The 15,158-nt window shown below is 47.4% G+C and overlaps 1 protein-coding gene across 1 annotated transcript in view; it reads left to right on the top strand.

The window, feature by feature from the left end:
- The window catches only part of Eif2ak4 (eukaryotic translation initiation factor 2 alpha kinase 4), a 60,562-nt gene that overhangs the window by 5,914 nt on the left and 39,490 nt on the right, over positions 1-15,158 (top strand). The window contains exons 2-5 of the mRNA XM_013010007.1: positions 3,750-3,862; positions 5,577-5,679; positions 10,341-10,493; positions 13,602-13,682. Of these exons, the coding sequence (XP_012865461.1) occupies positions 3,750-3,862; positions 5,577-5,679; positions 10,341-10,493; positions 13,602-13,682 (450 nt within the window). The remainder of the gene's footprint in view (positions 1-3,749; positions 3,863-5,576; positions 5,680-10,340; positions 10,494-13,601; positions 13,683-15,158) is intronic.

Here is a 15,158-nt window from a genome sequence, read left to right as displayed (position 1 = left end):
CCCCGGCCCCCCGCCGAGCCGGGCGGGCTGCCCGTCGTCGCCGCTTCTCCCTCGGTCTTTGCGGAACAATGTTTCTAAACCGGGTCTTTGAGGAAGTTCTGCCTCCTCTCCCACCCTTCCCGGACTTCCGCGGGACTCTGGCTCTCTGCTCTCTGGAGCTGCCCCAGCGAGTTCACACCGTCTCCTCCCCTCAGGAGACCGGGCGGCCTGGGGCGGGCCCAGCCTGGCCCCGGGGCCGACCTGGCTAGGCCTTCATTGCCAGAGTCCACTAACTTTAACCTGCAAGTGTACCACTTACACATGCTGCCCTGGGCCTAGCACGGGCTTTCTGGTCAGCGAACGACCTCTCTGTGTCCAAACACCGACAACCACGAAGTCAGACTGGTCATCAGCACCCGTAGATGCCCAGGGGTGCACTGGACTTCCTACGAAGCCCCCACGACGTCCTCTGGAGCCAGTTTCCTTTCATTACCTTCTCATGCAGAAAAAGGAAGTGAAAAAGCAGCTTCTTTGAGTAGCCACACCAGTAATGTGTGAATTTACAGCTGGTGGCCTTTGTAACGTGATAGAACACGACACAAAACACACAAAACCTTATCCAGTGACTGCCCCTGGTCCGGGGACACGTGGCCTCATCCACTTCCAAAGGCCCCACAGGCAAATCATTGATGAATCAGTAAGGACGAATCGGCGTTTACTCATTTAATGGGCACTTACTAGCACCCGCTGTGCAACCCTCTACGGGGAAAGACCTTGCAGGTGCACCATCCTGAGGCCAGCTGGCTTCCAGAGCTCAGCAGTGGCCCTGTCGATGTTTGCCAGTGGGTTTCTCATACTGCTGACAACTCGACCACATCTTGGGGAGCTTCCAAAGATCCACCACCACTGGAAGTTGTGAATATTCAAATTTCACACTGACCACCTTATGTCAGTTCAGGCCAAATTCGCTGCCATTAAATTCAGATCAGAGTTTTTGGTTGTGGGGCTTGAACTCTGGGCCTGGGCGTTGTCCCTGTGCTCTTCAGCTCAAGGTGAGCACTCTACCGCTTGAGCCATAGCACCACTTCTGGTTTTCTGGTGGTTTATTGGAGATTAGAGTCTCACAGACTTTCCTGCCGGGGCTGGCTTTGAACCTCAATCCTCAGATCTCAGCCTCCTGAGTAGCTAGGATTACAGATGTGAGCCACCAGTGCCTGGCTTTTTTTAAAAACTTTTGGGAGGAATATGTTCAAAGGTAAATTTCACCTTAACATATATATATGTATATATATAATTTATATATATGTATATATAAAATGTATTTATATATACACACACACATATATATATATATACTTTGTAAGTAACACTTTGGAGTGCCAAGTAAAAATTATTTTACATACAAATCTGGACGACCATAGTTTACAATTTTATAATTGAAAGATAGTTTTAAATTGTTATCATTTCTTTCATCAAGATTACCTTATCAGTGCAAGGTTTGCTGGCTTATAATTTAATTATCATCTCTGTCTCTGATGCTACATCAGGTCTGTGAGAGTTCTTGTAGACTCTCATAATATACCACACACATTTTCTGCCAGGAGATAATGAAATGTCTCCTTGTAAGTTTTAACTGTGTTGACCACCTTTGTGTGTAAGCCCTCCCTTTTCTGCAAACTGTTTATCTTTTATTTCTTTTTCTGCTCCGTGGTCTATTTTTAAAAATTCATTTGTAAGCACTAGATACATATTAAAAATATTAATGTTGTGATTCATGAATTACCTGTAATAAGCCACATGCATTTTTATTTTTGTCTAATTTATGCGATGCAAATTTGATTTATTTTTTATTTTTGGGTCCGGTCATGGGGCCTGAACTCTGGGCCTGGGCGCTGTCCCTCAGCTCTGCAGCTCAAGGCTAGCGCTCTACCACTTGAGCCACAGTGCCACTTCCGGCTTTTTTATTTTTGCTTATGTGGTGCTGAGGGCCTCAGGCATGCAAGGCAAGCGCTCTACCACTGAGCCACCTTCCCAGCCCTGCGATACAAATTTTAATAGAGGAGGTGGAGCATGGTTCAAGTGGTAGAGCATGTGCCTAGTATGTACAAAAACCTGAGTTCAAAACCCAGTATATAAAATAAAAACAAAACAGTTTTACTGGAATAAAAATGAACTATTTTTGTTTCATATTTTATTCTTTGTATTTGTTTTCCTAGAAAAGACTTCTCAGGCTAAGGATGTAGCCCAGTACCTATTTACTTTGTGGGTTTGACCCCAGATCTGGGGAAATAAGGATGTGGTAGTATACCCAGCCATCAGGAAACAAAGGCAAGAGGATGTGTCGTTTGAGCCAAGCTCAGGCAAAGTTAGGAGGAACTTATCTCAAAAAATGAAAATAGAACTGAAGATGAAGCTCAAGTAGCACAGGGTTCAATCCCCAGTATTACCAAAAAAAAAAGGCCAAAGAGAAGAAAAACACTTCAACACTTCCTTGTTCCATTGTTACCAAACTATGAAATCTTTGAGATTTCCTTTCAATTCTTTCATGACTTTGTTTTCCAGGGTTTGAACCTAGGGCCTCCAAATCACTTTGCCTGCTTGCTACAGGCTGGCACTTGAGCCAGGCCCCAGCCTGGCATATTTGCTAGCTATATAGATGGAGTGTTGATGGTTATTCTCCATGGCCAGCTTCCAATGAGGATCCCCACGTCTTGACTTCAAATCGTTGCCAGTGAAATAATTCCCGAATGTATCTGTATCTACTATTTAATATTATCTATCCATCTACTCCAGCAACACTATCAATATTGCTTTAGTTACAATACATTTGTAGCAAACCTAAGTGTCTAATGTTTCCATTTGCTTTACAGAACTTCCCAGACTAGTTTTACTTTTCAGGTTTTCCATGCCAGTGTTAGAATCAGCCTAATATCCTCACTCATTTTCTTTTTTTTTGGGGGGGGGGTCCGGTCCTGGGGCCTGAACTCTGGGCCTGGGCGCTGTCCCTCAGCTCTTCAGCTCAAGGCTAGCGCTCTACCACTTGAGCCACAGCGCTACTTCGGGCTTTTTTTCTTTTTGCTTATGTGGTGCTGAGGAATCGAGCCCAGGGCCTCTGGCATGCAAGGCAAGCACTCTACCACTGAGCCACCTTCCCAGCCCTGCACCCACCTTTTTATTGGTTGAGATGTGGAGGGGTTCACCAATTTTTTACCTGGGCTGATATCAAACTGTGAATAGCTGGGGGTTACAGTCATGAGCCACTGTAACTGGCTCAAAACTTTAAAAAGTCAATGCACATTTTCCAAAACCTTCTGAAATCTGAAGCCCCAAGCATTTTGGGGAGGGTGTCTCAGCAACTCTCCCCTCTCTGCCCTACCTGCCCAGGTATCTTCTGCCCCTCCTACTGTGTCTAGCACCTCTGCCTGAACAGCCCTCCCAGCTCCCATTGGTATTTGCCTTATGGTTTGTACAGCTGGCTGGACCCGTGGCTATATGAGTTCACCCTCGTGCTTCTAGCCCGAGGACAGTGACCAGCATAGAGTTGGCACTCTGTCACATATGAAGGTGTGGAAACCAAATACAGTCTTTTGATTCAGTGATTTGGTACTTTGCCAGGGGAAATGTATTTTCCTTAACACGGTGTTGTTTTTAAGCCATGCTTTTGGAAAATAGGAGCCACCACCTGCGTAGGTAGAACCCTGGAGCTAAGGGGATGTTAGCTCGATCATTACCATTGACTTTCTAGAACAAATATCCTTCCTCTCTTTTAGGTCAAAGGGCCCCCTGAAATCAACTTAGTTCTGTACCCCCAGGGCCTGGCTGGTGAAGAAGTGTATGTGAAAGTGGATTTGAGGGTGAAGTGCCCCCCAACCTACCCCGATGTGTGAGTACCTGTAGAAACAATTTCCAAGATTTTCATTCCAGATCATTTTTCCCCTCCTTCCCCTGTTTCATGTAAGCTTTCCTTTCCAATGTTTCAGCAAACTGCATCTGCCTTGTACAGTTCTAGAACATTCGCTCCAGATGCTGATATTTGTGCGGTGACTCCATTTGCTTCTTCTGATGTGTTCAGGTTTATTTAATTCTCATCAAGTGGCAAGGGGAACAGTCCACCACAAGACAAGAAAGGCATGGCTAAAGGCGTTCTGGCCTGGGCTCAGCCTGCTGCCAGCCCTGGGGCCTCCTGGTTAGGCCTTTGGGAGGTGGGGGGGGGTGTCCCCAGACATTCCCCAGGGAGGCAGCCCTGCCTGGCTGCTGTTAGATATGTGGGCTGGCTGTGTGAGGAGCAGTGGCAGCTTGGGAAGGAAAGTGGCCGGTGTGCTGCTTGCTACGGGCTGGTCAGCTCTGGTGGATGTTGTCCTAAGGAAGGGAGGAATAAGAAAAGTCGCCACGATTTGCATCCACACCAGGCTCCTGGAAGTCAGGAAGCCAGCCGCACTTGCTCTGAAAAAGTCATTAATGGGAGCCGTTAACTCAGTGTACGGGAGCAAATGAAGACTGTGCCTCTCCAGGGTTTTACCATTTACTGTGAGTGTGTGTGTGTGTTTCCTGACACAGAGTACACAGTATCTTGTCTGAAGCTGCCCAGGGGCCCAAGGGCCCAAGGCACAGACCCCATAGAGTCCCCCGGGGTGCACCACAGAAGCTGGCTCCAAGTCTCCTGTTTTGGATAGGCAGGTGATCCCAGCTGAGATATGCCTCCTGTCCCTGCACTTTTTAGGGGTAGGGGGCTGATTATTTTTGAGATAGGGTCTCGCTTTCTGCCCAGGTATATGTGTGGACTGTGATCCTCCTGTTTTCCCATTCCCACCATAGCTAAGGTGGCAGGCATGAGCCAGCATACCTAGTGTCTTCCTCTGAGATGGACTCATGCTGACTTTTCTGCCTGAGCTGACCTGGAACCATGTTTTTCCTGCTCACAGCCTGTCACACAGCAGAATTGACAGGCACACTCCACAGCAAAGAGCTGTGGGTGGAGAAAAAAATCTTAGGGATTTTTCTGCCTAAGCTTCCAATCTTAGCTTTCCAAGTAGCTTGGATTACAGGCATGAGCCACCAGCACCCAGCTTCCAATCTCAACACATCTTACATATGTGGGAATTCCCATAACCACCTTCTTGAGTTTGAGAATTAGCTAGAATAACTCAAAGACTCAGGAAAATACTGTCCATGACTGATTTATCATAAAGGATATGAGCAGCCAAATGAGAGGTGGGATGGGGGATTTTTTTTTTTTTTAAGAGGAGATCCAGAGTTGAGGATCAGGGGCAAATCAGAAGCAATAAACAATCAAGGTTAAGAAATTCTCATTGGATGTAAATCTGCAATCAGACGCAGAAGACATGGAAGGGGAGGTGGTCATTCGAGCTCAGTAAATCAAGGTCTCCCCAGGAGGTGGCCCCCTGACAGCCAGGATGCAGACTAGGTCTGCCTAGTACCTGGAGTGGCTAGGAGATGGGTGACAGGTTGAGTAAGTACCCTTAACCTGAGGTGGCTGTGGTGAGGTGTATGGGAACTCAGCGACTGTCAATGCACTCAGGCTCACCATGTCTCTCAGCCACGGCTCTCTCTTGTGACACCATTTTTGTCTTTTTCAGAGTTCCTGAGATAGAATTAAAGAATGCCAAAGGTCTGTCCAATGAAAGTGTTAATTTGCTGAAATCCCGCTTAGAAGAACTGGCCAGAAAGCATTGTGGGGAGGTAAGCTAATTGAAGTGGGCAGTTACAGTTTCTGTCCCAGCTTACAGGTTTTTCCAGTGTGCGTCAGATCCTACTGTGACTAGAACAAGTTGTTTTTTTTTTTGGGGGGGGTCCGGTCGTGGGGCCTGAACTCTGGGCCTAGGCACTGTCCCTCAGCTCTTCAGCTCAAGGCGAGCGCTCTATCACTTGAGCCACAGCCCCACTTCCGGCTTTTTTCTTTTTGCTGATGTGGTGCTGAGGAATCGAACCCAGGGACTCTGGCATGCAAGGCAAGCACTCTACCACTGAGCCACCTTCCCAGCCCCAGAACAAGTTTTGTTTTGTTTTGTTTTTTTGCCGCTCATGGGGCTTGAATTCTGGGCCTGGGCGCTGTCCCTCAGCTCTTCAGCTCAAGGCGAGGCGCTCTACCACTTGAGCCACAGCACCATTTCTGGTTTTCTGAGTAGTTTATTGGAGATAAGAGTCTCATGCACTTTCCTACTGGGCTGGCTTTGAACTGTAATTCTCAGATCTTAGCCTCCTGAATAGCTAGGATTGCAGGCGTAAGTCACCAACACCCAGCTTAAAACCAGTTTTTGTTTGTGTGTTTTTCTGTTGTTGTTGTCACTGGGTTGGCATTTGAACTTGGAGCCTCATGTGTGCTGGGCTGTGACAGGCTGACATGCTGTTGCTTGAGCCACACCTCTGGCCTGGTTGCTTTTTTTGCTGGTTATCTTAGCTACAGACTTTTTGGCTTAGGTGGACCTTGAACTATAGTCTTCTGGGCCTCAACCTCTTGAGTAGCTGGGATTACAGGTGTGAGCTACCAGCACCCAGTTTGTTTTGCTTCTTATTGTTGTCACAAAGGGGGACTTGGTTATTTGTATTTCTTGGGTTACAGGATTTATGATTTAAAAGTTGTAGAGTATATGTTGATGGTGTTTAAGGCTGTCTCTGACATCCTGGCCATTTTTGCACTCTTCGGGCATGACATCTTGACTGGATTTTGATATGAACTTTCCTAGTAAAAAATGTAGAAACTGATTTCTCATCAGAATATATCATTTTTTTCCTTTTACACATATCAAAAAGCTCCTTGTTTTCCTTAATTGGTGATGATGTCCTATGCTCCCTCAGTGTCTCTTCTGTACCTGACATTTACGCTGAGTTTGGTACTGACTCTTCTTTTTAAACGTCAGGGTCTGCATAGGTCTTCTCCCTTGGTGGCACTTTAGAGGATAAGACGAGGTTTCCATGTTTCCCTCAGAGTGGGCCAGTTCCCTTCAAGCGCACTCCACCTTTCCCAGACTTTCCCAGTCATTCAGTATCACTGTGTTATGTGTTAGACAGCTTTCTATTGATGTAGCAAATGCTTGACATAAACATCTTAGAGATAGAGGTCCACTTTGCCTTTCAGTATTGGAGATTTCCATCCAGGTCTGACTGGCCCTGTTATTTCTGGCATATGTTCCAACAATACAACCTTAGGGGGGCTGAAAGTAAAAGAGGAAGAGGAGAGGCTGGGGTTCCACTATCCTGTCAGAAGACCTACCAGGAAGTCCTGCCTCTTAAAGGTTCCCAGTGCCCTCCTCCCAGTGCCCAGCTGGGGACTAAGTCTTTCACACTTTGCCTGGGAGACACTCCCTTTGGGTAGCTCACTGTACCCCAGGAAAAGTGAGAAGAGTCCGCATTGGACTATCCCCAGACCATCCTGTCTATTCTCATTGTTAAAGACAAAGCGCCATTCTCCTATAAAGTGAGCAGACAGACTCTCCCTTGCTTTCCCTAATTAATGCAGGTAATTCATAATGCAAGTGAATTTCACAGGGCTGAGTCATGGAAGAGTTAGGAGGTGCCTTGTGGCTATAGAAATTTTTTCAACTATGGGACTGGGAAGGTGGCTCAGTGGTAGAGCGCTTGCCTTGCATGCATGAGGCCCTAGGTTCGAGTCCTCAGCACCACATTAGCAGGGGGGGAAAAGTCGGAAGTGGTGCTGTGGCTCAAGTGGTAGAGCGCTAGCCTTGAACTGAAGAGCTGAAGGGACAGCACCCAGGCCCAGAGTTCAGGCCCCACAACTGAATGCCCCCCCAAAAAAATTTTAAAAAGAAATTTTTTCAACTAAAATTGCTGTTTCCAAGAACTTCAGTGATTGGCAGTATAAAGAAAGTCATTGAAGGGCTGGGAAGATGGCTCAGTGGTAGAGTGCTTGCATAGCATGCATGAAGCCTGGGTTCAATTCCTCAGTAACACATAAACAGAAAAAGCTAGAAGTGGCACTGTGGCTCAAGTGGTAGAGCTCAGGGATAGCACCTAGGCTCAGAGTTCAAACCCCACCACCACCACCAAAAAAAAAAAAAGTAATTGAAGTCCAAGTGCCTGTGGCTCATGCCTATAATCCTAGCTACTCAGAGGATTGAGATGTGAGGATCATGGTTCAAAGCCAGCTCAGGCAGGAAAGAAAGTCTGTGAGTCTCTTGTCCCCAATTACCCTACAAAAGCTAGAAGTGGAGCTGTGGTTCAAGTGGTAGAGTGCCAGCTCCGAGTGAAAAGCTAAAGAGAGAGGTGAGAGATGAGAACTGGGGAATTCTTCTAAAATTTCCTTCAGGTCTAAGGGGCTCCAATGTCTAATGAAAAATACCAGGGAGTTTGTAGAAAATTCAGCTCCAGAAAATCTCTAGATTCTTAGATTTGTGACTTAGGATTTAATTTTGTTTTCTGATTTCTTCTAAACTGACCTTTTAATTTTAAGATCATTATGGATTTACACCCAGGCACATGAAATAATAGAGCAATAGCCACGCAAGCCCCTGTTCAGTGGTGCCATTCTGCCATAGAACGTCAGTTGTATTGTATTGCTCACTGGAAGCTGCAGCTGGCTGTCCTGCCCTGCATCTTACCACAAGTCACTAGGCCGGCAGAGGACGGGATGCAGTGGGATTTTATTCCAGCTTAAACACAGGCTATTCATTAACTGGAAGATGCTGGCCAAACTAAGACAAATACTGTGAGACTAGTTCTCCGATTCATGGGGACAGCGGGTGGAATGGCTGTGGGTAGAGCTGGGGGCAGTAGACAGCTGTTGCATGAGTACGAAGTTTCAATTTGGACAGGTGAGAAGGTTCTGGAAATGGATGCACACATTGTGAGTGCCCTTAGCATTTAAAGCATTCCACCTCCTGTTTATACTAGCGTGCTGTAGATATTTGGCCACAATTTTTTTTTTGGTCATGGGGCTTGAACTCTGGGCCTGGGCGCTGTCCCTCAGCTCTTCAGCTCAAGGTAAGTGCTCTACCACTTGAACCACAGCATCACTTCCCAGTTTTCTAGTGGTTTATTGGAGATAAGAGTCTCACGGACTTTCCTGCCTGGGCTGGCTTTGAATCATGATCTTCAGATCTCAGCCTTCTGAGTAGCTAGGATTACAGGCGTGAGCCACCGGGTGCCGGCTTTGGCCACAATTTTTTAAAACTATCAATACTCACTGGAAATGTGTTCACATAGGGGACTTGAAAGCATGTTAGACCAGGGAATGCACTGGCTCTTGTCAGCCTAAAGTTTGTTTCCATAGCCCGAAGCCTATAATTCCAGAGAATTTGTTTTTATTTTCAAGTAAAGTAGAATATAATTAAGTATTAAAGTGTGGCTATGGGATTCTTGGTGGTGTGGCACCCAGCTATTAAGATGTGACTCATCTCATCATTTGAATGGGGATAGATACCCGAAAGCAACGTGGTTTGTAGGAGAGAGGGCGGAGGGAGTGCCAATACTGTGGATTGAACCCAGGGCCAAGCCTTTATAAGGCAAGCACTTTACCACTTGAGACGCACATGCCCGCAGCCCTTTTGCTTGTTTTAGTTGTGTTTTGTAGGATTACAGGCTGGGGTCCCCACGTCCAGCTAAAAGTAACAGGTTGTTAACCATTTTCATTTGCCTCTAAGCGACTTTTAATTTAGTAGCTCATTGTTTATCATAATAAACATAAACTAACACTTGCCGGAGACTCTTTTCTTACGTGAGTCACATCAGACTCACTGATTCTCATCAATTCATTACCTTGCACAGACACTGGCCTGACGCTGGGAAAACCACAGTGAGCAAAGAGTTCAGCCACAGGTGAGGGGAGCAAACAGAACACACCCTAGAAACTAGAAAAGCGGGCAGCACCAAGTGCTGACAAGAAAAATATGGAGGCCAGGTGTCATGGCTCACATTTATAATCCCAGCTATTGGAGAGGTGGAGAGAGAAAGACTGCACTTCAAACCCAGCCCAGGCAAAAAATAGCGAGACTCCCATCTCAAACAAGTTGGGCATGGTGGCATATATCTACAAACTCTAGTTGTATGGGAAGCATAGCTAGAAAAAGAAAAAAGGGCGAGACCCTATCTAAATACTTAAAACCAAAAGACTGGGGGTAAGGCTCAAGTGGTAGAATGCCTGCTACTAGGTGCAAGGCCCCTAGTTCAAATCCCAGTAGCACCCCTTATAAATCTGTGAAGACTCTTGACGGTGATGGGCCTGGCAGCGCGGCTCATATGTGGAACAGCCACCGAGCCTGGCCACGGGCCTGAGTTCCGTCCCCCGTGCTCCAGATGGAATAAGAGCGGCCGCTCCCTGCCCTCCCGCTTGGTCACTTGCGCTTGCTGGCTCTTCTGTGTTTATTTGCTGGCTCTTCTGTGTTTAGGTGATGATATTCGAGCTGGCGTACCACGTGCAGTCATTTCTCAGCGAGCATAACAAGCCCCCTCCCAAGTCCTTCCATGAAGAAATGCTGGCCCGGCAGGCTCAGGAGGAGCGGCAGAGGCTGCTGGAGGCCCAGCGGAGAGAGGAGCAGGAGGTGAGACATCCCAGGCCCAGAGCTCGGTGGCTGCTGCCCCTGACTGTGTCTGGAAGCGGGACTGACCATGTGCAGGAGCTGCAGGGGATGGCCCGCGGGCCCCTCCGTGTCCCCTCCCTACGGCCATCAGGCCGGCCTCACTTTGAGAAAGAGAAGGGGCGTTGGGGAACCCTCCTGCATCTTTCGGAGCTGGCCACACTGGTGGAGTCCACTGCGTCTCTTCCTCGTGTGAGACCAGCACGCCCACCCACCCACAGTAAGCCCCAAAGCCTGGAACGAAGCTCCTCACGCTCCTTGTCCTTTTGTCTGCTGCATGAGTGTGAACCCTTTCCTTACTTTAAATCCTTCACATCAAACACAGTGTGGGCGGGGGCTGGGAAGGAGGCTCCGCAGTAGAGCACTTGCCTCGCCTGCATGAGGCCCTGGGTTTGAGTCCTCAGCACCACGTAAATAGAAAAAGCCGGAAGTGGCGCTGTGGCTCAAGTGGTAGAGGGCTAGCCTTGAGCTGAAGAGCTGAGGGACAGCACCCAGGCCCAGAGTTCAAGACCCACAACCAACAACAACTACAAAAAAAGAGTACAGTGTGAGTTCCTGAACTTCTTCCTTGGTTTTAATTTTTTTTCCTGTGTATTCTTTGGTTCAAGTTATCCAGAACTGATCTCACTGCAAATTAGAGAAAAGAGGGCATAGGTTTGTTTTCCTTCCTGGACATTTCTGCAACACGTCTATTAAATAACTATTTTTTTATGAAGTGACTCACACTGTTTCCATGAAGCATACACCAGCTTCTATTGCTAGGGTTCGTTTGGTTCCATTGGTCTGTTCTGCCTGCTCTTTGAGTTGCTGTGTGTTGAATGTGTTAACGCTTCAACCTCCACCTCTACCTCACAGTGATGCTTGCCACACCCACTCATCCCCTTCCACCCCCACACACCTTGCTCTCTTCTTGCTTTTCTGAGACAAGGTAGCCAAGGCAGGTCTCAAAACAGTCCTACCTCTGCCTCCAAGTACTGGGATTGCAGGTGTACAGCATGGTGTGCAGCCTCATGCGTTTATCTTCATATTGCTTCCTCAAAGTCAGAGCAGAACATACAAACCCACTGAGTCATGACTCTACTGCTTTCTGCATTTGCAATTTTTCTAATAGTATCTACTTTTTGTTGAGGTTGGCCAGCACTCTGACCCTCCTGTTTATACTTGGGGTGACCGGTGTGAACCACCACGCATTAAGATGGAGTCTTTTGGCCCAGCTAGTCCAGAGGTGCCGTCCTTCCAGTCTCAGCCTTCTAAGTAGCTAGGATTACAGGTGTAAGGCACCAGTGTCGGGCTTATGTTTGTTGTGACGTTGTCATACATGCATTTAACAAACATACTTTCATCCTGTTTTCCATCCCTACTATCCCTCCTGCCCTTCCCCTTCCCAGATCCTCACCTACCTTCTATGTTTCCACTTTTCCTTGGAATTGTGTATCTGGCTCCTTGTTTTCTTCTTCCAGTGTTTATGCTAGCACTGAGTCCTAACCATTTTGTGTCTGTTTACTTTATGCAGTAGAATGACTGACCTCAAGGCTTCCAGCTTGTTAGCCAGGCCCACACCCCAGCCCTTCTTGTATTATTATTTTGCCAGTCCCGGGTCTTGTACTCAGGGCCTGGGCACTGTCCCTGAGCTTCTTTTGCTCAAGGCTAGCACTCTACTACGTGAGCCACAGTGCCACTTCCAGCTTTTTCTGTTTATGTGGTACTGAGTAATCAAACCCGGGGCTTCATACGTGCTAGACAAACACTCTACCACTAAGCCACATTCCCAGACCTAAATTTTGTTTTTGAAATAGGGCCTCACTACCTTTGTCCAGACTGACCTACAACTCTTAAAGCTTCCTGCCTCTGGCTTCTGAGTAGCTGGGATTCCAGGCATGTGTAACCATGCACCATCTTGCTTACCTCCTATAAAACTGTATAGTCCAGTCATCATTGAGAATGTATAGTTTCCTATTATTAGGAGACAGTAAATATGTAGCTAACAGCATTGTTTTGGTATACTGTTGTAACTGCATAAATTTGAGGATATGTTTGTTTTTATTTTTTATTTTTTTATAATGAAAATACCGTACAGAGGAGTTACAATTACATGGTCAAGATAATGAGCACATTTCTTATCAAGCATTGTAGCCTCCTCCTTTGTTTCCCCTTCCTGTCCCTCAACATCTCCTCCCCCCATTCCCCCCCCAGGTTTTTTTTTTTTTTGCATTTTATATCATTGCTATTAGAGTTTTTTTTGGGGGGGGGAGTCCGGTCGTGGGGCCTGAACTCTGGGCCTGGGCACTGTCCCTCAGCTCTTCAGCTCAAGGCTAGCGCTCTACCACTTGAACCACAGCCCCACTTCTGGCTTTTTTCTTTTTGCTTATGTGGTGCTGAAGAATTGAACCCAGGGCCTCAGGCATGTAAGGCAAGCGCTCTACCACTGAGCCACCTTCCCAGCCCCCTTATTAGAGTTTAAGTGATGGTCTTAATACTTTTGACACTTACAATCTGAAATTTTAGGGAACTAAGAAAAATTGGATAAAGATCAAAATACCACTTTTTATACTGAAAAGGCTGGAAATGCAGGTGTGGATCCCGGTGGAGGGTGGGGTGGAGGGTGGAGGGGTGTGGAACCTCGGCCCTCATCTCCCCCAGGCCCAGGGCAGGGACAGCTCAGCCCAGCCCACTCCTGCAAGCTGGCCCTGGAGCCAGACACTGAGCGGGCAGATAAGAAAGAGGGTGAAGAGGAAATGGGGCTCTGGCTCAAGTAGTAGAGTGTTTGCCTTGAGCTGAAGAGCTCAGGCCCAGAGTTCAAACCCCACAACCAACAACAAAACAAAACAACGAGGATGAAGACACCGAGGGGGCTAGTGCTTCCCCACAGTCCTCCCTCACACCTCCTCCAGGCACTGGGGAGCCAGAGGCATGAGGTCCCTCAGACATCATGCCGCTGCAGCTGGCTCCTACCCAGGTTCTCCGTGTCCAGGTCTCTCAGGAGCGAGGCTCTAGGTGGTTGTAATTCACAGTCCCTGTTTCTCACTGTGTTTTTTCAGAGATCAGCATCTGACTGTGGTTTATTCATTTTAGCAACGTGAAATCCTTCATGAGATTCAGAGAAGGAAAGAAGAGATAAAAGAAGAGAAAAAGAGGAAAGAAATGGCGAAGCAGGTACTCTGTCTATTCGCTTGCACTAAGATAAGCATAAATGACTTACTTTCATGTCCATCAAGATCGATTTTCCCTCTCTGTTGCTTTCAGTAGTAACCCTTAAAGTGAAGTAACAAACATTCACTTGTGTGTTTTAGGTCATGGCAAAGTGAGTGGAATGTATTCTCTGGAGCTGATTTAGGCTTAGGTGATTCAGGCCCTTTAAGGAGGAGTCACAGGAGAAGTGTGACAATTTGTAAATAAACAAGGCTGGAATTCAAATAATGCTGGTGTTTGTGTGTGGGGGGGTGTAAGTCATATGAGAGGTGTGGCCCCCCCCATTCAGCACCTGCCTGAGATCTCCCCAGGTGTTGAAAGATTCTAGAAGCAAAGGGGTGGAAATGGATACTGGAAGGATTTTCTTCTTTTCTCCTGAGTCTGCTCAGTGGAGGGTGTGGGGAGGGGAGTGAGCGCAATTAGAGGAATCCAGAGAAAATGTTCCTCATTCTTTACAAATGAAGCGTTTGACTTAGATGTAGAGAAACCGAACGGAGGCCCTGTGCAGTATTCACCGAGGCTGTGTGCAGCCCTGGCAGCACGGCTGGAGCGCCCCCCCCCCCCGCCCCGTTTTCCACAGTCTCAGCTCAGCTGTGACTCTCTCTCCAGCTCTGCTTCCCAGCTCTCCTGCCTACCCCAACACTCCAGGCAGCCTCTGGGCTGTTGTGTGAATTCCTTCCCCTGCCTGCCCAAGGGCTCAGTCTCCTAACTTCACATGCATGTTCCAAAATTCTTAGCATTCCAATCTATAAAATCCATATTCTCCTTAAAACTGCAACCTGGGCCTGGGAAGGTGACTTAACGGTAGAGTACTTGCTTAGCATGCATGAAGCCCTGGGTTCAATTCCTCAGTACCACATACACAGAAAAAGCTGGAAGTGGCGCTGTGGCTTAAGTGGTAGAGCGCTAGCCTTGAGCTGAAGAACTCAGGGACAGCACCCAGGACCTGAATTAAGCCGCAGGACTGGAAAACAACAACAATATAAACAAAACAAACCAAAAAAACCTGCAACCTGGACTCTTTTTTTTTTTTTTTTGGTCCGTCATGGGGCTTGAACTCTGGGACTGGGCTCTGTCCCTCAGCTCTTCACCTCTAGGCTAGCGCTCTACCACTTGATCCACAGCGCCACTTCCAGTTTTCTGGTGGTTTATTGGAGATAAGAGTCTAAGGGAGCCAGGCACTGGTAGCTCACGCCTATAATCCTAGCTACTCAGGAGGCTGAGATCTGAGGATCGCAGTTCAAAGCCAGCCCAGGCAGGAAAGTCCGTGAGACTCTTATCTCCAATAAGCCACTAGAAAACCAGAAGTGGCACTGTGGCTCAAGTGGGTAGAGCACTTGCCTTGAGCTGAAGAGCTCTGGGAGAGCGCTCAAGTCCAGAGTTCACGCCCCACAACCAACCAAAAAGAAAAAAGAAAAAAAAAGAGTCTCAGGGACTTTT

Source organism: Dipodomys ordii, unplaced genomic scaffold (assembly GCF_000151885.1).
Source record: "Dipodomys ordii isolate 6190 unplaced genomic scaffold, Dord_2.0 Scaffold11, whole genome shotgun sequence".
NCBI lineage: Eukaryota > Metazoa > Chordata > Mammalia > Rodentia > Heteromyidae > Dipodomys > Dipodomys ordii.
Note: the sequence above shows the minus strand (reverse complement) of the source record. Positions and strands in the feature narration are given on the sequence as shown.